Here is a 25,007-nt window from a genome sequence, read left to right as displayed (position 1 = left end):
GAATTGCATTCCCTCGTGCGCAGCTTGTGACCCTCTGCACGTCACTCGTCTTAGTCAACAAATTAGATTGTGGACTCAGTGGAACATGAAGCAGAGTACTCTATCAGCACAATCAAGTGAGTGTAGAAATGTTTCTGGCAGTCTGCCACCAAGTCATCTTTCATGCGAACACTGAAACAGTTCATAGTTTGTAGATTACCAATACTGCACTGATGTAATCCCTAAACAAGTAACCTATAAAAATATGGGCTTAGGTATGAATAGTATACCACCAAGTACTGACATGAGCTATGTGTATGTTCACACAGCGAATATGGCTGCTGCAAATGAAGCAAGGATTTCTGCCACAAATCCACGGCTAATCTGCAACAAAACCTGAACGTAAATGCTTTCACAGTAAGTGGAGATGTCTTAAACTCTCATCTACTTTGCTGACACTGTAACAAATGAATCTACTATGGCTGAACATACGGTATTATAGTCAGCAATTTAATGAGGGTGGGTCACCTAAGCATGTATATTGCTGAAACGGTTTTTGAAGAAACTTTATCTATAAAATTGTTCTGCTGTAAGTAAAAAGTAAATAAATAAATAGTATTCAGGACCAGTCATTTTCTTATTTAAAAAGGACCAAGAAAAAAAAAAAAAAAAAAAAGGACTCACCTGTCCCCAATCTCCCCACCAATGCCTGTTCCAGAGCACTTACTTGATACACAGGAAATGCCTTCTCAGCCATTCACTGGTGAGGTGGGTCATCACTACAACCAGTGGATTAGCCAAGTGTGCATTTCATGTACGGCAGGAGCCAGAAGCACTGGCGAAGAGATGGAGGCAAGTGAGGTCAATTTTATTTTACTTTTTTTTTTTTCACTTTTTCTTCTAAATATAAAATGAATGTTCCAGAATGTCCCTTTAAGATATGAAGAAATATAAAATGACATGTTTCTTTAAAAGGTGAAAATAAATATCTGTAGTATACCAAACATTTATAAGTGTAAGTTCAAAGATTACAAAAGGATAAAAGAAGCAGTCTTACCTGTTGGTTGCCTTCTCCATTTACAATGGGTGCGGGCAGAAGCGGAATATCAGTTGTTAGTATTGGGGTGGTGTCCAGCGGTGGAGGATGATGGTCTGCCATCATGGATAAAACATACATTTACAATGGCTTCAATCCCTGTACAAAGAAAAACAAAAATCATAAAAATGTAATTTTTAGATACACACTGCATGCAAGAAACTTTTCCTACAGTAAATATGATGAACCTCCAAGTCATTAAATGGTCAATTATATTCTTCAGATTTAGGAATCTGACAACCTTGATGGCCCCTTTGTTCACATACAGCATCATGCACCATCAGAGATATTTGAAAAAAATGTTCCAATCTGTTTTATGCAGAGAGTATAACTCATGTTAAGATAGGCCTTCTTAGTTATAGGACATTTAAAGGCCGATAAAAAAGCCCTGTGTAATAGCGGCAGCGATCACCTGATGAACAAACATTTGTTCATTGCTGATTGGGTCGTACTGACAGGTTAAGGAAAAAAAACACAATCACTGGCTACAAATCGTCAATGACAAAGGGAGATGTGTGGCATTGATTTTTTATTTTAACCTGTCAGAACAAATAATGGCAGGGAGGTGCTGCATGTAGAATCGAGCGATCACTGGTGCAGCCCTCTCTGCACAATTACCAATCTGTGTTTTAGGATTGTAGCTGTAAACGACCATTAAGAACAGTACTCAGCCCTTACAAACAAGGTAGATGGATTGGGCCTTGTAAAGGTTAAAGGGAGAGTTGTGAGATTGCCATACACTTTAGAGTTGTCTGAACCCACCACCAGTATAAAGATAATCCAGTATGATCACAGTGGTCCAGACTGTTTGAAAATCTGGCTCGTCTATAGACTGTCCAAGTTTACATTGTCTAAAGGTCCCCATAGACCTTATACTTTTGTTGGCCATGGGTATAAGGTGTATGAGTATCTCCTAAAGTCCAATGACAGTTGATGTTGGTAGACATAGGGTGCGGGTGTGATGAATAATGTGTATGGGGAGGATGGGAGAAATAATGGACAGAGATGATTGAACCTCAAGCACAGTTGGGTTAATCCGAACCAAAGCGTGTGGCATTTGATTATCGGTGGTTGAAGAAGTTACAGCCCAAGGGAGTCCCGGAAAACATGGCTGTATCCAAGTTCTTTAGCCACGGTAATCAAATGCTGCACGCTTGGGTTTGGATTAACATGAGCGTTCTCTAAGAACACATGTTCTTCCATCAGTTACTGAAGATGTATGGCCGCCTTAAGACATTTTTTATTCCTCTGCCCCATGTGTGATACAACCCTAAAGCAAAAATAAATTAGGATATAACCTTTCAAGCTTCCATTAAGAGAAGAGATTTTAACGTGAATAATATAACTTTATTCCTTTAATGAATGCACCACTTGTGAATGCTTTACAGCCAAAGCCATCTTTCTTTCAACACTGGGGGGGAAAAAAACTGCAAACACTTGAGAAGCTGACCCTGCCATGTCAAGTGGTTATCATCTTCAAAGAATACATGTATATTTGATAATTCAGTAAGTATATTTGAGCACCTCATGAACCTGCAGGTACGGAAAGTTTCTCAACAGCAAAATCAATTAGGCGGCAGATAACAATGTTGGCATTTTTGTTAGTAAATCCACAAATCCGATATCTCAAACACTATTCATAGAATAAGTAAACGGCAGATAATTTAATTTTCCATTATTTACAGATAGACGCAGTTCATTACTGTGGAACATTGTGCAGACAATCTGATTTCAGGGAGATTAGGGGGCATTGGTGCTCCTTTGTTACATTTTGCTGTAATTTGAGGCATGGAAATAAGCTGGTGTTGGCTTCGGCATAATCACAAGATTTTTTTTTGTACAAATATAATATATTGATTTCACACTCTGCGCTCGCAGAAAACAAGTTTTATTCCTTTTATGCTTCTAATGGCTTTTTTTTGTTTTTCCACGAAGACGATTATTAAATAATGTATTGTAAAAAGGAACAAGGTGGACCCGAATAATTATCAAGCTAGACGTATAGAAGGGCAGTCAGTTCTCGCATTGGTAGATTAGCAGATATAAATTGCTCTCTTCCACATAGTTGTAGCCTAAATGAATATGCAGGCATCTGATTTTTCACACATTTAAAGGGGTATTGCAGCGCTAAGCAATTATTCACAAAATAACACACATTACAAAGTTATACAACTTTGTAATGTATGTTATGTATGTGAATGGCCCCCTTCCCCGTGTCCCCCCCCCCCCCCCCCCCAACGCTAAATCCGGAAGTGTGGTGCATTATACTCACCTGATTCGTGTTGACGCCCGGCCGCCATCTTGTGACAATGATGTAATCTTCCGGAGGGCGGCCGGAGTCGACACGAATCAGGTATGTATAGTGCACTACACTTCCGGGGGGGGGGGGGGGACATTCACTAACATAACATACATTACAAAGTTGTATTACTTTGTAATGTGTGTTATTTAGTGAATAATTTTCTAACGCCGCACTAACCCTTTAAGACATGTGGATGAATAGTTCAAAAACAAAAATTGTAAAGTTGGGGTGTTCCCTGGGCCGCAAAGCCCCAGCAATGGTCATACCCTTCTCTCCTAACTTAGGATCCCTTCACATTAAAAAATCTTCGGACTTCCACACTCGTTTGCGGCGCTTTTACCAAGCACAACAAATTATGCAGCCTTTAACATTTATTGTTATCTGCCACACGTCTCCTATTTACACGAAGAGATGTGCGTCCAATAAGGATAATAAGCCGATGAGCAGCTACTTGTATCTCAAGAACACCCTATAGGCTTAATCAGCTTTATTATTTTATGATCTGTCACTGTCTGATCCCTGTTATCGCCCAATGACCCCTAATTCACAGGAGCAGAAACCTATTTGGACTTTTTCTCAGGGCTGAGTCGGTAAGCAGAACTTATCGGGCATAGACTCAGACTCCTTCATAAATGGACAGTCATATACCAGGGGAGTTATTTATCACACTGGCTCAGCAGCTTCTCCCTAATGTCCTACATGATCCTGGGGCAATTTCTGAGGGAATAAGGAAAGATATTAAGCAGCTTCTGCTGTGTGTGCAGTGGATGCAGCCAGTCTCCAGCCTCCATGTCCTGAACAACTCACAACTAGACTAGATGGAGCAGGTGGTCTTTTCCTGCTAACAGTCTTCTATGTCTCTAACTAGATATTCACCATACACAAAGAAACACTACTAACAATGCCAGATACTTGTGATAGAGGGGTCACACATAGTGATACAGAGAGGTCAGCCATAGGCCCAGATTTATCAGCTGTCAATCAGCATCTGCGCTCCTGATTCATTGCAGTCCAACAGAACTACCCGCTCAGCCAGTCAGTGACTGCAGCTGTGCCCCGCCTCACTCACTGATTGGCTGAGTGGGAATTTCTGATAGGGGCCGTGAAATCACAGGATTGGGAGCCCGGCAGAGGACCATGAGCCATGATGCTGCACTGCGGGGGCACAGGGACAGGTAAATAGGACTACTTTATTATGATCCCACAACCACTGTCCCCCTGGATTTGTTGCACAGAATACCCCTAGAGATGGCTCTGCTGCATATAATGATTGGCTGAGCAATATGTCCTGCTCCGAGGCTTTATCTTGAAAGTAGGGAGAAGCAGTGAGCACTAGGGTATTGGAAGTCTCTGGAATGGAAGCTGCAGGGGACTCAGGTAAGCAAGTTACACTTTTATATTTTTATACCACACTAGCAATATAAAAAAAAAATATTATGCTGTATGCCTTCAAGTTTTATGCAACTGATAGTTCTGTGATATACGACTGATAAGGTGTCTGAGGACGAAGGTAAAAAAAATGGCCATCACGTCTCAGCATCCTGTGCACTATGGTAACACAAGTCTTCTAACCTGCTGTTAGTTTTCCTTCAAAGTAATTGGTGGGGTTGCCAGAATTTGTACCTGCACAGAGCACAAGGTGATGGCATGTCCTGAAAACATAACTTTGTAAAATAAGATTACTTCTGTAAGGTAAATAAAGTGTTGCCACTGATATGCCAATCTCCTGCAACTCAAATTTTGAGGAGAGAATCTCGCCACCAATGTTGACTATCACACTGTTCTTGATAAAATGGGAAAACTGTTCCAGTCACATAATAAAATTTTTTTTTTTAAAAAAAGAGAGCTCATGCACTAGTTTACACCAGAAAATATTGTCAAGTTGCATTTATGTTGTAATGTTGACTAGAAATGTGGCTTCTGCACAGTCCTAGTCAACATCCACCTATCTAGTCTGGCCAATAGTAACCCACACATAAAATCCTATTATAAAGCCGAATATACTGAACCACGTATAACCATATCTGTGGCGAATCCATCTCCTAAAGTAAAAAAAAATAAAATAAAAAAAAATGCCTACTTTCATCCTGAGCTGGCACTCTGAACAGCAGGTGGGGACGGCATTAGTGCTGCTCCGAATGATCTTTATTTACAAATGACTGGTTTAAACAGGGCCTCCGATCCAGCCGAAGGGATCAAAGAGTCAGACATTGATATGTTTACTTGTCAGGGTTGCCATCTAGAGAATATATTTTTCTTTCCAGGTTCCACTAGTTTTGCATGATACCTCTGTTTAAACATTTGCTCTTTTCCTATGTGAGGTAAGTGTTAAATCATCAGCATAAATCAATCTACCAAGAGGGTGGTATAGCATTGCTTCATGTGTGCATCGGGAGGGACGACCCAAGAGTCATTTATCACAGTCAATTTCTAAAGCCAAACACTCCATCAACCATTTACACGCATCCAAATGAGCATACGTTTCATTGCCACGGACTACGGGCAATTACCATAAATACTATAGTGATAGGAAATATTTGAAAATAAATAACTAGATTTATTATGTCATGATTAAATACTTGTATTCCTCATTAAAAAGCAATACTGGAGGCTTTTTCTTATCATATTATATTGTGCCTTTCCTAACGATAACAACCTTTAGTTAAAGTTCCCTCTATTACTCCACCTGGAAATTTATGAAGAAATTGCCAAGTGGGTGTGTCTATAACCAGTGTGACAATGTCAGCTATGATTAGAAAGCATCACTCTATATGAAAAGTAGAAGATACAACAGCTCTACAGAATTTAATTTGAGCGTCTACTACACCAATGTGGGAAAACAGCAACCTTTTAACTTGTATATAGAATGTTAAGCAAAAAAAAATAAAAAATCTATGGAGGGATTGAAACATTGCTCTTTTTTTAACACTGGTGTAATAGATGCTTAAATTTTATTTCAAAATATTCTACTTTGGAATCTACACCAAAAATTGGTTCTACCGCTATGGGAGCCAAATGACAAAGGGCATTGTCATTTTATTGACAGATTCCCTGCAAGAATAAGGGCCCTATTACTTGGGTCAGCTCATTGCAGGAAAGGGCCTCACAACTGATGGCACCTTGTGCAGGCTCTATACGGAGTGTCGATTACAGGGAGCAGTGCATGTGTACAGATGGGTGTGTATATTCAATTATGACCCTAAGAACATATTCAGAATTGTTCTTTCATTTATTAAAATCTCAAGCGTTTTAAAACGTATTTATACAAGAGTAAAAATCTGAGATCATGCTTAGAGCTAAAGCGTTAAAGAGGCTGTGAGGCAGAGCTTCATTTATGTCTGTCACAGGCTGCAGCACAGAAAGGGTTAAAGAGGGAGCTCAGCTGCTGGGCGATGTGCCTATGCTTTTAACTATGAGGGTATGTGCACACTTCGGAAAATAGATGGAAAATCCACCACGGAAACCGCAGCTCGTGGACTGCGGCGGCCGCGCTCGTCTCCGCCCATGTCTTAGACTCCATTCTATGCATGGGCGGATTCCGTCATCAGTCCAAAGAATAAACACGAGGCACGAGCGGCTGATTCCGCAACGGATTTTCCGTCTATTTTCCGAAGTGTGCACATACCCTAAGGGCTCCCAACTAGCAGTACAGTGCACCGAAAGTGCAAAGAGCATTTGATTCCCCGCCTTGACAGTGACTCTTGCGGTTGCAGACAAGAGGCCGCCCTTTCCCCCAGCTGTCAACTTGCAGGACTTGGAGGAAGAGGAAAAACCAGGGGACTGCCGAAGAGTCAGATGAGTATGTGTGTTTGTTATTTTATTTTACATTTTTACAAAGGAAAGATTATTTGAAAGCAATTGTCTGGGAGGAAAGGGGTTGCTTACTACAAGGGGATAACCTACAGTGTTGAATTACCTGCAGGGGAAGGGTCTTAGTACAGGGGTGATTATCCACAAAGGACGGGAGCTTATCTACAGGGGTGCTTACTACAGGGAGATTGCCTATGGGGGGGGTGCACGAATACTACAGGTACCATGAAAATAGTATCCGAGGCTGCCTGCAAGTAGAAAACTGTTAATTTAGCAAAAGGGAGAACAAAAGAAAAACAAGATTTAAATCACACAATTTTACCCATCTTTGCTATAGTCAGTAGAAATGTACGCTACTTCAAAATATGCCCAGAAAATTCAAGTAGTAAAAATGGAAATAGTACATCCACCAAAATAAATTCCTTTGAAGGACCATGAGTCTGACAAAAATAAATTGAACTGAGGGCGGTATTTAAGTGGTTTATGGCTACGCTGTATTTACAGGTGGAACACGGTAAAAATACATTTTCACCTGTTTAAAACCAAGCGGCTGAACACTGTAATTTGCGGTATAGCTGTGACCAGTCTTGCCGCATGTTTTTCAACAATGCAAAGCGCTGCTGCTAGGTGCACAAGCACTGTAATAAAAGAGCCCAGCAAATAGGTATAATCTGCAACAGAATTGATGTGAAGAAATATGCAAGAAATCAATAAATCTATGAAATAGGTAAATTTATGCACAAAATAATAAAATACATTTTACTTCTAAAGCCCCCCTGACATTACTGCGGTGTTCCGCTATGGCATATTATTCCCATGAATTACGGACAAGGAGAGAAAGGAGCGCTGCACCTCACACCTATGGCTGACACTAATGCCTCTCGGCTACATTTAAAAACCAACGCCAGGAAGTTGGTATATAATTTGATCAAACCATATTGCCCCATGTACCACGTGCAGGTCCCCTGGTTCCCCCTGAGTCCCTACAGTAACTTGCCACTATGTGTCAGTCAGCGACTGCTAACCCTGCAAACGGGCACAAACAGGGAAGGGAGGCCACAGAATGGCTCTGCAACCCCACTGTCACAGGACCAATACCCAAGAACCCCTAAAAATCCAGCATGCACTGCTGGCGGAGAAAGCTGCCACCAAGCAACACAAGTGTGAACATGGTCTTATCACTCACCATTGCTCCTGCAGGTAGAATGGGAAAAATAGGAGGTACTAGTCATGTGTGCACAGGTGCCTCCTGCTGATTGGGGTCTCGTGGGTCTTACCAGGAGGAGTGCTAACACTCAGAAAAGAGAAAAACGTAAAATAAGGACAAGGAGAGAAAGGAGCGGCTGCACCTCACACCTATGGCTGACACTAATGCCTCTCGGCTACATTTAAAAACCAACGCCAGGATGTTGGTATATAATTTGATCAAACCATTTTGCCCCATGTACCACGTGGTACATGAGACAATATGGTTTGATCAAATTATATACAAACATCCTGGCGTTGGTTTTTAAATGTAGCCGAGAGGCATTAGTGTCAGCCATAGGTGTAAGGTGCAGCCGCTCCTTTCTCTCCATGTCCGTATATTATTCCCATGAAACCTATGGAAACTTATCGCGTCAGCCAGTCACTAAATAGTACAATGGAAATCAGGTTTCAGACAGTAGCCCTAGTGACATGCCCTATGAGGCTTTGTCAATACATGACATAAGGTCAATATGAGCAGTTGACATCCAGCAGAAAATATAGTCAATAGAGGATTTTAAAGCGTAACTGTCATTTCAGGGTCATTTTTCTGAAAACATTAAATATCTATAGTACAAGCGATTTTAAGAAACTCTGTAATAGGTTTTATGTACTAAAAGAGTTTCCTTCTGTAGTGAAAAAGCAATCTCCCAGCCTCCCCCCTCACATCAAATGAAGCAGGATTTCTCTCTCCATTATGTGGCTATGGAGAGGGGAGGGGCTGTTAGGAGTGACTGAGCACCGGAGGATTTCTGCAAAGCAAAACACCCTGCAATCTTCTCTCAGTAAGTTCATAGATAAGCACTGACCTTTCTGACACCTGAATTTAGCGTTTTAGGTGCCCAAAGAGTCTACAAACAGCTGACCTTCAAGTCACCTCTTCCTGCTCCCTCATCTCCCTCAGCCCCTCCCCCCTTCATAGGCTTACAATGGAGAGAGCAGAACCAGTCTTCACTGGCTTCTCTGTAATGAAGACGTGTTTGCCTGATAATGCACAGATAAGAAGTCAGGGGGGGAGGCTGGGAAATTGCTTCTTGAGTACAGAAGGAGGCTTTTTTGGCTGTTGAAACCTATTACAGAGTTTCTTAAAATCGCTTATACTACTGATTTCTGCAATAAAAAAAAAAACATGACAGTTACTCTTTAAACTGTGAGTGATACGCTGGATAGTCAGATGAATTTCTGGCCATACACATTAGAAAGCCATTGGACGAATGTTCAACCGCCATCCCTACTGATTCCTCCATACACGTGCGCTCAGCCGAGCATGCATGTGGTCTGAAAGGGGAACAGAAGGGCAGCCTGCTGCCAGATTCCTACGTTAGTGGTTTACCTCCTATTAGAACCAAAGGGTTGGTCATGTTGAAGTCCAAATGTCGGACCCTTTTTTTTCCTCCAACATCTGTCGTCAGAGGTAAATTGGGTAAGGCTGGGTTCACACTACATTTTTGCAATCCTTTTTTTTTTGCAAAATGGATGAAAAAAAAAAACTGATGCAATTGTGTGCATCCGTTTTGATCCGTTTTTCTATTCCATTATATGAAAAAAAAAGGATCAAAACAGATCTGTTTCTTTTAACGGACTCAAAAATGAGGTTAACTACGTTTTTGTGTATGTTAAAAAAAAAAACAGATCCGTTTTGATCAGTTTTTCTCTATAATGGAAGTCAACGGAAAAACTGATGCACACAATTGCATCAGTTGTTTTCAACCATTTTTTGCAAAAAAATAAATAAATAAACAAATAAAAAATTGCAAAAACGTAGTGTGAACCCAGCCTTACTCTCATTTATACAATTTAGTCATCTGGTCCATCCAAAATAGCTGGATTCATCCAACATTGATCTAATGTTTATGGAATCTTAAATGGTCACTGTCTTGTCAAACTTCCCTCCATTTGATAAAAAAAAGAATGTGGTCCATAGCAACCAATTACAGCGCACCTTTCCTTGCATATTCTACTGTAGGGGGAAAGCTGTGCTGATGCTATGGCCAACAAAGTGATTCTTTACAATTGTTTTCATATAGGTGACTCATTGTTTATTTAATGCTAAACATTCTGGCGTCATGAAACGTCCCTCAAAGTAATGAAAGGAAATTAATTGTAATTGTAATTAATGGAAAACGTTTTCCCAGATTAAGCAGAGGAAGAAATTATAGATGCGCTCAATATGAGTCATTAACAAAAAATTTCATTTAGTCCATTGTTGCTACCTTTTATGACTGGCCATGGACTTTACTAATGATAAACAACCTTCTACATCGAGCTGCTTCCTACTCGCACACAGAGCGGCGACAGATCCGCTTGTCAGGACTGAGCCGGCATACCTCTTTTTATTTCCTACCATACATTTTAAGATCAGACATGGACTGTTTGCTGACCGCTGCACTGAGCTGTTTCGCCTCTCCTGAAGAAACCATATACATTATTACTAAGGAAAAATGACTTCATCATCACCAAACTTATTTTCGAACGACAAAAAAAACAAAAAAATATTTCCTTGCCTACCTGTGCACTGAATGTTGAGGTAATAACGACCATCTCCCTAGAGCCTTTACCTGACATAAGGTAATAGGATTTTTTTCTAATGGTGTCATTCATGTCGATTCTTTATAAAGGTACTAAAGAAAAGTTCCAGTATCAGCCCTTGGGTAAGTGCGGATTGGTAATTCCTTCCATCCAATCCACCACACTCCATCGCTCTTCTCTCTAGCCCACTGTAATCTAGCTTTCTTCTGTTTATGTGCTAAAGGGATAGTTCAGCACAAATTATTTCAAATTAACTGGTGCCAGAAAGTGCTAGAGATGTGTAATTTATTTCTTATTAAAAAATCTCAACTCTTCCAGTACTTACCAGCTGCTTTATGTCCTACAGGAAGTGGTGTATTCTTTTCAGTCTGGCGAGCAGGAGAGGTTTTTTATGGGGATTTGCTCCTGCTCTGGACAGTTCCTGACATGGACAGAGGTGGCAGCAGAGAGCACTGTGTCAGACTGGAAAGAAAACAACACTTATTGCAGGACATTCAGCAGCTGATGAGTACTGGAAGACTTGATATTTCTAAATGGAAGTACACATCTCTGGCACTTTATGACACCAGATGATTTGAAAAATTTGTGAACTACCCCTTTAAAGGGGTTTTCTAGGCAAAACAGACTGATGAGCTATCCACACCATTCAGTAACTGATCAATTGGGTGCCAATACCAGTTACACATCACAGGAGACAAAGTGCATCATGGGAAACCTCAAACCAGGAAGTAAAGAAAAACGAAGCCACCAACTGGAGCTTCAGGGAACTGCAAACAGCCGGAAATTCAAAAGAAGACAGACTCAGGAGGGATGGTAAATGTAAAAACTAGGTTTGATTGATTGATTTTTTTTTCCAGCACCGGAGTACCCCTTTAAAGAACCCCTCCTGTAGAGGTAGCGGTGACATCTGGTGTGTCAGCTTATATTAAGTCACAAATTAATATCTGGTTCTGCTATTGGGCCCGAGAGCAAATAAAGGCACAAGAGACTGAGAAGTTAGAGAAAAACTACAGGCGATAATTTATTCGTTACATATACACAATATGCATATACTAGATGAGGCCCTTAAAACCTAAAAGTAGCTGAACTATAATAATAATAATAATGAGAGTAAAAAAGAACACCAACACACTCCATAGCTTTCTATACTTCACAGGAAGATGTGCACACATAACCATAGGATGTGTCAGCCGCAGCTAGGAGCGCGTCCAAAACACAAAAGAGGTGAAAATCTCTTAATGATGCCTTTCTCTGTTTATGTTCCACCTCTGGTTTTGGCCTACAAATAGCGAGGCAAAAAATAATGCCGAGACCCCAACACACACCTAAGAGTCAATGATGTACGTTGGCATTCACTGCCACAGCTATTATAGCTCCTTTATAAACGGAAGCCACAATGCTATAGTCTTAAAGGGGAACTATCAGCAGGTTAGATAAATCTAACCTGTTGATAGCCCCTTATAGAGCGGGGGATGCTGAGGAGGAAGGTATGTAACTTACCTTCCTCCTTGGCACTGGTCCCGTGCTGTTAGTTGGAATAATCTTCACTCTAGTGCATTGTTAGTAGTACTGCTGCGTCTGTGGCCCGCTCCTTCTAATGATAATCATTGGAGGGGGTGGGCCGGATGACGCAGCAGTGCTCCTTACAGTGCACCAGAGCGAAGATTACTCTAACTAACAACACGGGACCAGTGCCAAGGAGGAAGGTAAAACGCATTCCTTCCTCCTCAGCATCCCTGGCACTATAAGGGGCTATCAGCAGGTTAGATTTTTCTAACCTGCTAATAGTTCCCCTTCAAGTTACAATTTGTATAAGATGTCATAAAGTTATATTATTTTGTAATAATTGTCATTAAAACGTACCATTATACATTGAGCTGCAGCAGTTAGGGGTAATATGGGCCTCCTAACGCGCCTTGTAAATCATGATATAAATCTACACCTGGCTGTACAGGCTCTTGATATATGCCCCCCTAGGAGTCAAGAGAAGCTTCAGGTAATAGATTCATTGTAATGTTCCACAGAGCCTCCTAGGATGTTGGTGTCTCTCCCTGTTATACTCACTTAAACCTTCTTATATATTCCAGAAAGCACTAGATTCTTGCAGATCCCCCCCCCCCCCCCCCCACACACACACACACACACAAACACACACACACACACACACTTACTTACATTACCAATACATTCATTAAAAAGTATAGTAACCAGATTATAATTAAAACATTCTTTACCTGTTCCTTACTGCCTTCCAGACTCTACTGTGTTCTGTATTTCCACTTGTCAGCAAATTAAAGAATGAGACATGAGGAAGTGACCGGCCATTCGGTTACAAACCCCTTAGATAAGGATTACTGTTAGATATTAATCACTCTATATCAAAAAGGAACTCAGGAGATCATCGGACAGATCAGTGTAAGTGAAGGCATCCACAACCGCAGAAACAGACTGCAACTTCCAGATGGCAGACGAAAAACAAGGTACAGGTCCCATCACTTTACTGCTGACAGATTCACTGCCTCCCTCGGGTGGGTGCGGGTGCATGAGAGCCAGAGAGAGGAAGTGGAGCAACAGGGAGCGAAAACAGGCCGGACCTATTCAACTCCCCAGATAACCCCTATAAACTTCTCTCTATATAGTAAGAGATCTATCAGTCAAAACTGGGGTCGAGAAGTAGAGTGAGACCACCTAGTGACTTGAAGCCCTGTTCCAGTCCAATTTTTTCCCCTGAGATGCGACAACATTTCAGAACAAATCATAAATGGCTGCACGCTCTGGTGGTGGCAGCAGAATCATATTGTAATACAGAAACACAATGCATATTTCACTTCATAAATGTATTTCCAAAGCAACAGAAATGTCATTAGCCGACATTCTCATCCCTGAGCAATAAGTATGGTGATCAGAGAGAAGGCCATGTAACTTTACATAAATGCTGAGCTTCCTGTAGATTTACTGGTTCATGTGGGGTCACCTAAAAATAAGTGTTTCGACCTCTGCCAAGAGAGTGGTGCGTGTGCAGTGCAGAAATCTCTATTATTAAAAACACAGCATGTATGCCATGTCCCTTTCCAAGACGTTTTCTGACACTTTTCCTACTGGAATCTGCACAAAAGTATAATTTCAGAACTTGTTGGCTTTTCCCCGACCCTCTCATTTGAGAGAAGTAAATCTCGTGGCATTTGTCAGTAAATGTTCCTATAGCGAGTGAATAGAGCAGCAGAACTCTTCCCCAATCCCTGTTCTTCTGATGGGTGGGAATAAGTGTTCAGCAAACTTGACAAAACTGAAGACTTTGACTCCTGGTGGCTGCAGCAGTTGCATGTAGCCAGGGCAGTTTCTAGGTCAGGGCGGATTTGAAAAAAGCGCCCCCATTCCCCCCCCCCCCCCCCCCCCAATTATAGGTTTTGATTAAAAATATATATATGTATCTCTCACCTCATTACACCTGGGGTCCGCCTGCGGCGTCTCTACCACTTCACTGCGCTGACCACTGCCCATTCTGTGGTGAACTCGTATCAGCGGTGACAGCCCGCTCAGCTAATAACTGACTGAGATGGGACAGCCATGCGACCAGTGATTAGCTGAGCGGGTAGAAATGCCACAGGAGGACAACAGGTGTGGTGACAATAGGCTCTTTCTTATTTTGCTTCTTATTCTTATTACTGCAGCAAAATATTGAATGTTTTTAAGTGCCGGACAACCCCTTTAACCCCCTTTCCCCCAAGTCAGCCAATTAAGCCCCCCCCCCCTCCCCCAGATCCCCCATGTGTGCAGTAACCCCCAGCGCCCCCCCCCCCCCCATGTGTGCAGTAACCCCCAGCGCCCCCCCATGTGTGCAGTAACCCCCAGCACCCCCCCAGGTGTGCAGTAACCCCCAGCACCCCCCCCCCCAGGTGTGCAGTAACCCCCAGCACCCCCCCATGTGTGCAGTAACCCCCAGCACCCCCCCCCCATGTGTGCAGTAACCCCCAGCACCCCCCCAGGTGTGCAGTAACCCCCAGCACCCCCCCCAGGTGTGCAGTAACCCCCAGCACCCCCCCATGTGTGCAGTAACCCCCAGCACCCCCCCCATGTGTGCAGTAACCACAGCATCTCCCATGTGTGCAGTAACCCCAGCATCTCCCATGTGTGCAGTAACCCCCAGCACCCCCCATGTGTGCAGTAACCCCCAGCGCCTCCCCCATGTGTGCAGTAACCTCCAGCACCCCCCCAGGTGTGCAGTAACCCCCAGCACCCCCCCCATGTGTGCAGTAACCCCCAGCACCCCCCCCCCATGTGTGCAGTAACCCCCAGCACCCCCCCATGTGTGCAGTAACCCCAGCATCTCCCATGTGTGCAGTAACCCCCAGCACCCCCCATGTGTTCAGTTACCCCCCATCAGTATGACCTCTATCATACTGATTACAGGATCCTGGGAAAGCTGGGTGATCCTGATCATACTAAGTATAGAACGCTGGGCAAACTGGATGACCCCATTATACTACCTACAAGATGCTAGGAAAGCTGGGTGACCTCCCCACCCTTCCCCTATGTAACCTTCAGGGCCTAGTGAACAAAATACAGAGAGGGGGTCCTGTATGATACAGTACCCCCCCCACACACACACACACACACTCCATGTACTTTTCAGAGCCTGGTGCCCATAAAGAACCCCCACCCCTCTGTATATATGGGCTCTAGGCCCTGAACAGTACATGGAGTGGGGGAGGAGTACTGTATCAGGACCCCCCTGTATACTGCTCACTAGGTCCTAGACAGTATATGAAGAGGCAGTACTCCAACTTTGGCTCCACCCCCTCCACCAGCAGGCCTTACCTAAAACATCCAGGGCAGTCCTCCTCTCCTCCAGGCCCAGGCAGTGGTGCAAGAGGGGGGGTGGCCTGTCTTTCCCCTGGCAGTAGGCGGCCCTTACAGCTCCTTGCTTCATTGGAGGAGCAATGAAGCTCTGTCAGCTACGCTGCCTGCCCCACTCCTGAAGTGTGGAGCTGACCGAGGTGAGCACTCTCCTTCCCCCCCACGCGCGATATTGGCCTGGCCCCGCCCCGCCTCCCGTGACCCCGCCCACAATTAGATTTTTTTAAATTTTTTTACTGCTATTATTATGTTTGGATTATGGCGCCCCCTAACTGCTAGCGCCCTGTGCGGCCGCCCGGCTGGCACGGTACTAGAAACGGCCCTGCATGTAGCCCTAGGGCATTTGGCAAGTTCGTTCAACACTAGTGGGGAGCCCAGTGGTCAGATCTCCACTGATCAGCTATGAACTATGGCCACTTGCACACATTCGTGCCTCACAGTGTGCATACTGTCCAAAACTGTGTACAAAATTAGACCCACTGGGAGAAATTTATCAAACACTAGAAAATGTACCCGGCGCTGCGCTGTCAGTGTGTTAATTAGATTTGTTCTAAGGTGCCCAGGAGGCCAATCTAAAGGTATTGTTTCATTTTAGTTAATTAGTGGAATTAGTGTATACCTGTAGTGCATAGTTGAAGGGGTTCTGTATACCTACAGTGTATAGTTTTTAGAAGTCTCGCATATCTGTAGTGCATAGTTGGGGGGTGGGGGGGCTGTATGCCTATAGTGTATAGTTGGGGGAGTCCTGTATACCTGTAGTGTGTAGTTGGGGGGGCTGTATACCTGTAGTGTGTAGTTGAGGGAGGTCCTCTATACCAGTAGTGTATAGTTGGGGGGGCTGTATACCTGTACTGTATAGTTTGGGAAGTCCTCTATACTTGCAGTGTATAGTTGATGAAGGTCCTGTATACCTGTACTGTATAGTTCAGAGGTCCTGTATACCTGTAGTATATAATTGGTGCTGTATACCTGAAGTATATAGTTGGTGGAGGTCCTGTATACCTGTAGTGTATAGTTTTGGGGTCCTGTATACCTGTAGTATATAGTTGGTGGAGGTCCCGTGCACCTGTAGTGTAAAGTTTTGAGGTCCTGTATACCTGTAGTGTCCTGCAGGGTGGTATTTACCATTAGGCACCCATGGTCTGGTGCCTATGGTAGCACCTTGCAGAGGGGCAGTACCCTCCCGTTCAGACTTGCCAGAAAATCTGGTGTCTTTTCGAGGAGGGGTATTGGTCAGGTCCGGTATATCGGTGTTATCCAGTCACAGTATGGCGGTATTGGTCAGGTCTGGTATGTCGGTGTTCTCCAGTCACAGTGTAGCGGTATTGGTCAGGTCTGGTATAGTGGTGTTATCCAGTCACAGTATGGCGGTATTGTTCAGGTCTGGTATGTCACTGTTACCCAGTCATAGTATGGCGGTATTGGTCAGGCCTGGTGTGGTGGTGTTAAATGTGACGTCTGAAGCTATTACCTACCAATCCTGATGCTAATTAGTGAGTGAAGATGGGGCGTCGTCAGGATAAGTGCTTAGGGCAGCAGAATCTGGTAATACTGTCCTGTATACATGTACTGTATAGATGGAGTAGGGGGTCCTGTATACACGTACTGTATAGATGGAGTAGGAGGTCTACCAGTTATTTCTGCGGATGTTGTGAGGCAGCTGGCCCTAGCAACCACAGCTCCCTGCGAAAATGAAAGTAGTAATCCTATTGGTTGCCAAGACCTCCAACTGCCGTTTCTGCTGGCAAGTGTGTGCAGTGTGGAGATTTTCCCATTCATTTCTATGGGGCGCTCTTCCCCCTCCCCCCTTGCCTCCTGTACATTTGGCGGGAACGGGACCTTCGCTCTAACCTTCCCGGGCACCCAATGTATCTGTGGGCCAAATTTGGGGTCAAACGGTTCAAGCGTTTGGAAGTCTATACGGGACAGACAGACAGACTTTGATTTTTATGATATAGATGGTGTAAAGTGAAACTGGGTCAGTTGCCCCTAGCAACCAATTAGATTCCACCTTTTATTCCTCACAGACTCTTTGGAAAATGAAAGGTGGAATCTGATTGGTTGCTAGGGGCAACTGAGCTAGTTTCACTTTACACCATGTTTGATAAATCTACCCCTATGTTTGATAAATCTCCCCCACTGTATTCTATATATCAATGCACATAACTGAATTCCACAATCCATGCATCTGCCTGGAGAATGGATGCAAAACATCCAGACGTGTCATTATACAGTCTAGATCCGTCCATCCAGAATTCTATTGTCCTTGCTGTCCACAATTGCTGGCAGCCTATGCATTGCAAATCTATGGTTTTGCAGACCTCAAAACCAACATGGATGTGTGTAATAGGTAGAGATGAGCGAACCTCGAGCATGCTCGAGTCAATCCGAACCCAAACTTTCGGCATTTGATTAGCGGTGGCTGCTGAAGTTGGATAAAGCCCTAAGGCTATGTGGAAATCATGGATATAGTCATTGGCTGTATCCATGTTTTCCAGACAACCTTAGAGCTTTATCCAAGTTCAGCAGTCCCCGCTAATCAAATGGCGAACGTTTGGGTTCGGATCGAGTCGAGCCTGAACCCGGTTCGCTCATCTCTAGTAATAGGCCCAACTTGTGAATAGGTGATATATTGTACTTTTCAGATAACTCCTTTAAATATGTTCTTTTTTTTTTTTTTAACAAAACACTATTTTTAACAGGTTTACTTGATAGACGAGAGGACCAATTGCATTTTGGGGGCCACATAGAGGATAGATGCATTAAGCATAGAGACACAAGTAATGATGTCATTGCATACACTTGCCTATCAGAGCACGTAGTAGTATCATACCACCCAAAATAGCATTGCTTAGTGGATAGAATATTCCTACAAGAATGTAAATTGCCAATGCATATGGTCATAGCTAAGGATTCCTATAGCTCAGTAAAGACGAACCAGATTCAGAAAGATAAAATATAAAGTTGATAATTTACAACCTAAACCCCAATAGTTTGGAAGACACTAACCTAATATCACTTTGCCCTCAAGGATGCCAGCCTATCCATAATTGTACATATTATCACTCATGGTACATGAAGATACAGGGAAGGCCATATGACTTTATGAGAATAGCCAATCCCTTTAATAAATAACAATCCCTCTGAAATAAATCAGTACCATGGACAGGCACAGAATGCACTTCCTATTCCAATCTATTACGCGCTGAATTAACAATTCTCGTGACATCTACACCCTGTGCAGGAAGTCACATTGTACTACAGAGGGAAAAAAGATGAACTTAAATAACTTTAGTTCTTCTTAGGTTATACAGCGCCATTTATAGCAGAATGTATCATAGCATTACATAAACACTGTACAAATATGCAACTTCAACGGAACAGCAAGCTATGCTCCTGGCACCACACAGAAAAGGCTTCTATTAAGTATCCCTCAAAGAGACTCTGTACCCACAATCTGTCCGCCCCAAACCACTTGTACCTTCAGATAGCTGCTTTTAATCCAAGATCTGTCCTGGGGTCCGTTCGGCAGGTGATGCAGTTAGTTATTGTCCTAAAAAACAACTTTTAAACTTGCAGCCCTGTGCCAAACTGGCACAGCGATACCAAACATGTTTATTTACTTTTATTTAAAACATGGGAAAAGGGGGGTGAATCAAACTTTTATTAGGGGAGGGGGCTTTTTACTAATAACACCACCTTTTTTTTTTTTTTTTTTTTTTTTTTTACACACACTTATACTAGAAGCCCCCCTGGGGGACTTCTAGAATAAGTGCACTGATCTCTCAGTGAGATCTTTGCTGTATACTTATACAGCAAAGATCAATGAGATCGGCACTCAGATGCTTTCGGCTGCAGCAGCCCAAAGCATCAGAGTGCCGAGCCGGGATCAGCGCCATTTTGGCGAAGACCCCGGCAGGAGCAGGAAGTGTGGATCGCACCTCCGGGACAACGTCCCGGAGGAGCGATCCACCCCGCTAGACACCAGGGAAGTGCTGCATACAGTATTCAGATGCAGCTGTCAACTTTGACAGCTGAATCCGATTACTGAATTAGCGGGCACTGAATTAGCGGGCTACACGTGGCACCCGGGATCGCGGCGGTTCATAGAGGGGTCGCTGCGCGCCCCCCGCTCTGAACACCTCTTGCGGACGCATGACGTACCGGTACGTCATGCGTCCTTAAGAGGTTAAAGGAGAAGTCCGGCAAATTCTTTTATTCAAGTATTGTACTGTCCCCCAAATGTTATACAAATCCCTAATATACACTTATTATGGGAAAGGCTTATAAAGTACTTTTTTCCCTGCACTTACTACTGCATCAAGGCTTCACTTCCTGGATAAAATGGTGATGTCACGACCCGACTCCCAGAGCTGTGCGGGCTGTGGCTGCTGGAGAGGATGGCAGGGGATGCTCCCTCCAGTGTTCTGTGTAGTAGGACCCTAATAGAACTAGTCTTATCAGTTCTGAACATAATTCAGAAAGTTTGAACACACTGGAAGCAAGCAGTAGAAGAGATATAAAGTATGTTACAAATTTACAAAACATTTTGATACAATATGCCAGTTTTTCAGGTACATTCACTTTAAGTTTTGCCCTTGGATAGAATGGTGCCAGCATGAGGAAGCCGGTGCCGCGATAATTTTTTTGAATCGTGTTCCCGTGTATATCGCAGTTCTATTCACGGACATTGGCCAGTGGTAAAGCACTAGAGGAGGGCTGGCCCGCCCCCAGTGGGAGGAAATTACTGGCCCTCTATGACGTAGCTCCATTAGAATCAATGGAGCCGCATGATAGAGGGGCTCCCACTGGGGACGGACCAGCCCGCATCCAACGCTTCACCACTGGCCGGTGTCCGTAAACAGAACCGCACCGTACACTGGAACCAGGCCGCAGTTTCAAAAAAAGGACAGTGGCACCGGTTTCCTGGCGCTGTTCTATCTATGGGCAAAGCTTAAGGCGAATGTACCTGATGGTACATTCGCTTTAAAAAAGAAGTCACACCAAAGTTAAATTTTTCAGGCAGACAGGTGTGTGGGAACACAATAACGACACTATACTTACTTGTCCTTGTGCCCCCCCCATCGTGCCGCTATCACCTATCAGATGTCATTCTCAGCCAGCAACTGGCCCCTCCAACTGAAATGTAACATACCCCGCTAATGGATTGTCCGCTCAGCCAGTCAGTAACTGCAGCGACATCGTCCCAGTCAATGATTGGCTGAGCAGACAGTCAATCAGCGGGGTATGTGACGTTTGCAGCTGGAAGACCAGCAGGACACTAGCAGCTGGCAGGAATCAGCAAGTCTGCACTGCGGGGGCACAGGGATGGGTAAGTATGCTTTCTTTATTATGTTGCTGCGCCACCCTGCCTGTCTGAGATTTTTAACTTTGGTGGGACTTCTCCTTTAACACTATAAATCTCTTTAAAGCATTATGAAAAATGAAAAAAAAAATTGACTTGTCACAAGACATACCAAAGGTTTTCAATCTAACGAATAACATATTCTGGGATTCTACACAATGTCCATAAAAAGTACCTATCATTGAAGTTAACTTTTGACATGTCATCAGGCATAAACAGAAAAGTGCAACACCATGCTGCAGATGCCAAGACATGTTTAAGTTATTGAGAGTCTCACTGCTGAGATCCGGTGTGATCAGAAGAGTTAGCCTGAGAGAGAGCGCAGTGACTGTGCCATCCACTCCCTGGCTGCTCACCAGTTGCAAGCCTTATGCTGTGTTTACACAGAGCAATAATTCGCCCGATCATACGATTAACGATTTCGAAGTAACGATTTTTTTATAACGATCAGCGTTTAGACGGAACGATATATCTTACAGAAAAATTGTTTTGCAATCGTTTTGCGATCGCTTAAGCCTAACTCGCACATGGATTAAATCGGTGAACGACTGTTTGCACGGAACGATCTGCGAATTTTTTGCGAACGACGATTTAAGAACATGTTGTAAGATCAAAATGAACGATTTCTTGCTCGTTGTTTGATCATTCGATGCATTTACACGTACCATTATCGTTCGAATTTGATCGTTATTGTGCAAATTCGAACGATAATCGTTTCGTGTAAACGCAGCATAATAGACGTATATTTTCAGAATTATCTAATCAGGAGACACATCCGGGGGAGTGGATTGCAGGGCCACTGAACTCTCTCCTGATCGCAGCGAGTCTCAGTGAGACTTTTGACATGCATGATGACATGTTAAAAGCTATTATTAATGACAGTGACTCTTAAAAGCTGGCTCAGGTATAGCAAGTACAAATATATCAGTATATACCCTCAGGGCCTGCTCTGCTAAAAGTGAAGGTGTACTCATACATAATTAAGTAGTAGCCCTTAAAGAAGAACTCTGGGCTGGGGTGATTTTTGGCCAGAGAGGGGGAGGATGGAAGTAGTAAAATGCCCTCACCTAGCCCACTCCAGTATTGATGACGATATCCAGCAACTCCAGTCCCCAAGGCACTTCTGGGTCTGAGTGGGGACCTGGGATATGGCCTTTCAGGCCCACTCAGCGGCCAAGGCAAGACCCTGCTTAAATCCCAGACATCCCCTTTAAGGGATCTGCTGCTAACTTCTTGGTGCCTGACACCTTTATGGTTATATATATAGGAAATTTCTTCCTAATTGTTCATAAATTTGCCCCCTTGAATGATAACAGGTCTATACCACCTGTGCACCCTCTTGTAAAATACATGTCACATTTACAATAGGCAAAGGATAATGCTAATTTAGCACAGGTACATGTGGCCTTGCTGCCGGCAGACATCCAGCTGTATATTATAACAACTGCAGATTAGCACATAGCGTGTCATTCCATATGTCAGACTGATATCTCATATAAACACACATTATATTATATAGTCACTCGCGGTACATGCGAATCATTCTAAGGAAGAAGTAGAGGGATAACCAATAGATTCCATCTCCTAAACTCTTTCGAAATTTGAAGCCAGCCCATTAATAGCTGTAGCCCACTTACCCCATGTCCTAGCCTTTACAGCCTCCCCCCAAACCTTCCTACTAATTACCGGATTTACATACAGAAGTTCGGCACATAAAAGTGACCCCCAAACCTGAAAAGTGCTCCAGCCATGTGCTCCAGCTATAAAGAGAGATCCATATGGTAGAGGTAAGCCCAGAGCTTGTGCAGCGCTTTATCTCAATGCTCGGTATAAAGCACTCAGCTGGTGTTTGTCTTGCTGACAGACTGCCAGGCAGGAAGAGAAAGGGAAACGGAGATCAGTTCAGCTCCACATTTCATAACACCCATTCTACGGATCACTGCGTGTGCTCTTCCGTGAATTAAAAGGACAATACTGCCAAAGCTGCAGCCCATATAACATCTCTTTCAGGATTTCTATAGGATATTCCAATGTGTACACAGTGGTGGAGATTTATCATGTGCACCTTTGTGTGCGACGTTGCGAGCATAGAGTAGACAGTCTAAAAATTCAATTAAAACAAAAAAAGTCCAGATTTATCGCAGTGGTTCATCCTGCTGCACCTTCAGGGATCCTTTACATGGTCCAATTATCGGCAACAGTTGTTAGAAATGGTAATTTGGATGATAATAGGCCCATATGAAAGTGTCAATGATCAGCGGGAAAATGTCCACTTTTTCTGGGTTCTAACGGCTCTAGACAGATTATTTTATTTTTGAATTCAAAGCCAGGAATGGATTTGAAAAGAGGAGAAATCTCAGTCTTTCCTCCATGACCTGTTCTCTGTTTATAGTCTGTTCCTGGCTTTAGCTTGAAAAAAAAAAAAATCTATCAGATAATTCCTCAGTGTAAACACACCGTTAACGTTGTGCACACATACAGAGCCCCGGTAAAGATCATTTACAAAAATCAGTTTTTCAAATCTCTAACAAAAGGTGTCAGCAGGTACAATGAGTGTAGATGTGCGGCACTGTCACATGCACGTTCCAGCACAGCGGGATCCCTACTGTACATGTAATTGCAGGACATGCGGCAAAGATACCATAATGATAGTGTTTATGTCTGATTGATCAGCTTTGCTCAGTGATACACAATGCTTCTACCATTGATCGTTTCTTGCATTTACACTTGCTAAAAATCATTATGACTGATAGAAAACAAACAACATCGTTATTTGTAAACTGGTTTCAAATCTTACAAACAAGTTAACAAGGAAAAATATAAATAAAAAATGTAAAATAGATAGTGGCATGTATGTTACTTACTGTGCGGACCATCTGTTAGCTTCGCTACACTACAACCACCATCATAGGCAACAGATGTGTTATAAACTCCATGAAGTGGTTTTAATGGTGTGAGAACATGGAACAGAACAAAGAATCCTGTCAGCAGCTCATTACAGAGTTGTGATATTGTCATGATAACAGGGAGGTGGATGGTATTTTACTTCCTTCCTGATATCCCAGCAGGTCTTTTATTGCTGGCCATCAGAATAGGCAGGGGAGAAGACAAATAAACCAGAGAGGCAGCCAATCTGACATTTAAAGATTAAAGTTCAATGATTGAATCCTGGAGAAACAGGATGTAAGATGTTTGTCTTGGCTGGAGCCACTATACAGGTAGAACAGAAAGCTCCGCTGGTTTCCTCCATCATTCACCCAACTCATTCATGGGATTTTTTATTTTTATTTTAAAAAGGGCAGAGAACATACAAGGTACACCATAAAAGGGGTTTCTCTTTAGTATCTTGTCTCACCTGTAGATTTCCAGAACTCATTGATTACAATGAAAAAGCATTGAAGTGTGTTCTTTCTGATCACTGGTGGGAGATGGAACTTCAGGAACGCATCGCCATCACCGAGATGACCTATTAGCATTACTAAATTACATGACACATCTTAAAGGAACATTACAATTGTTTTTTTCTTTTATCCCCCCAGTAGTCACTGTCTTGTATGTATCTCTGAGACTAGTACTGAGCAAGTCAAAGATACACAGAGAAGACTGAGTGACTTCTGTAAGTGAATTAAAAAGTTTTTTCAGATAAAAAAAAATTATATATATATAGTTTTTTTTTTTGTTTTTTTTTTAGGGGTGACATAAGAAAAAACCCACACACATCTACATCTACTCTGATTTTTCATAGCACCTCTGTGATGAGAAAGCGCAGCAGTGATTGGCTGACCAGGCTGTCACTGCTGTGAGCACTCCACTCTATGTTTTTG

General features: G+C 43.1%; 1 protein-coding gene across 5 annotated transcripts in view; it reads right to left on the bottom strand.

Moving 5' to 3' along the window:
- The window catches only part of FNDC3A (fibronectin type III domain containing 3A), a 171,185-nt gene that overhangs the window by 122,770 nt on the left and 23,408 nt on the right, over positions 1-25,007 (bottom strand). For 3 of the 5 annotated variants that reach the window (XM_069970013.1, XM_069970012.1, XM_069970016.1), the window contains one exon: positions 1,037-1,174. In XM_069970013.1, coding sequence (XP_069826114.1) covers positions 1,037-1,156 — 120 coding nt within the window. In that variant the 5' untranslated portion in view covers positions 1,157-1,174. Of the gene's footprint in view, positions 1-1,036; positions 1,175-22,914; positions 23,001-24,047; positions 24,138-25,007 lie in introns of those variants that run through there. The other 2 variants (XM_069970015.1, XM_069970014.1) reach the window with 2 other exon arrangements.

The sequence above is a fragment of the Dendropsophus ebraccatus genome, chromosome 5 (genome assembly GCF_027789765.1).
Source record: "Dendropsophus ebraccatus isolate aDenEbr1 chromosome 5, aDenEbr1.pat, whole genome shotgun sequence".
Classification (NCBI taxonomy): Eukaryota; Metazoa; Chordata; class Amphibia; order Anura; family Hylidae; genus Dendropsophus; species Dendropsophus ebraccatus.
This window is presented reverse-complemented; position numbering and strand designations above follow the sequence as displayed.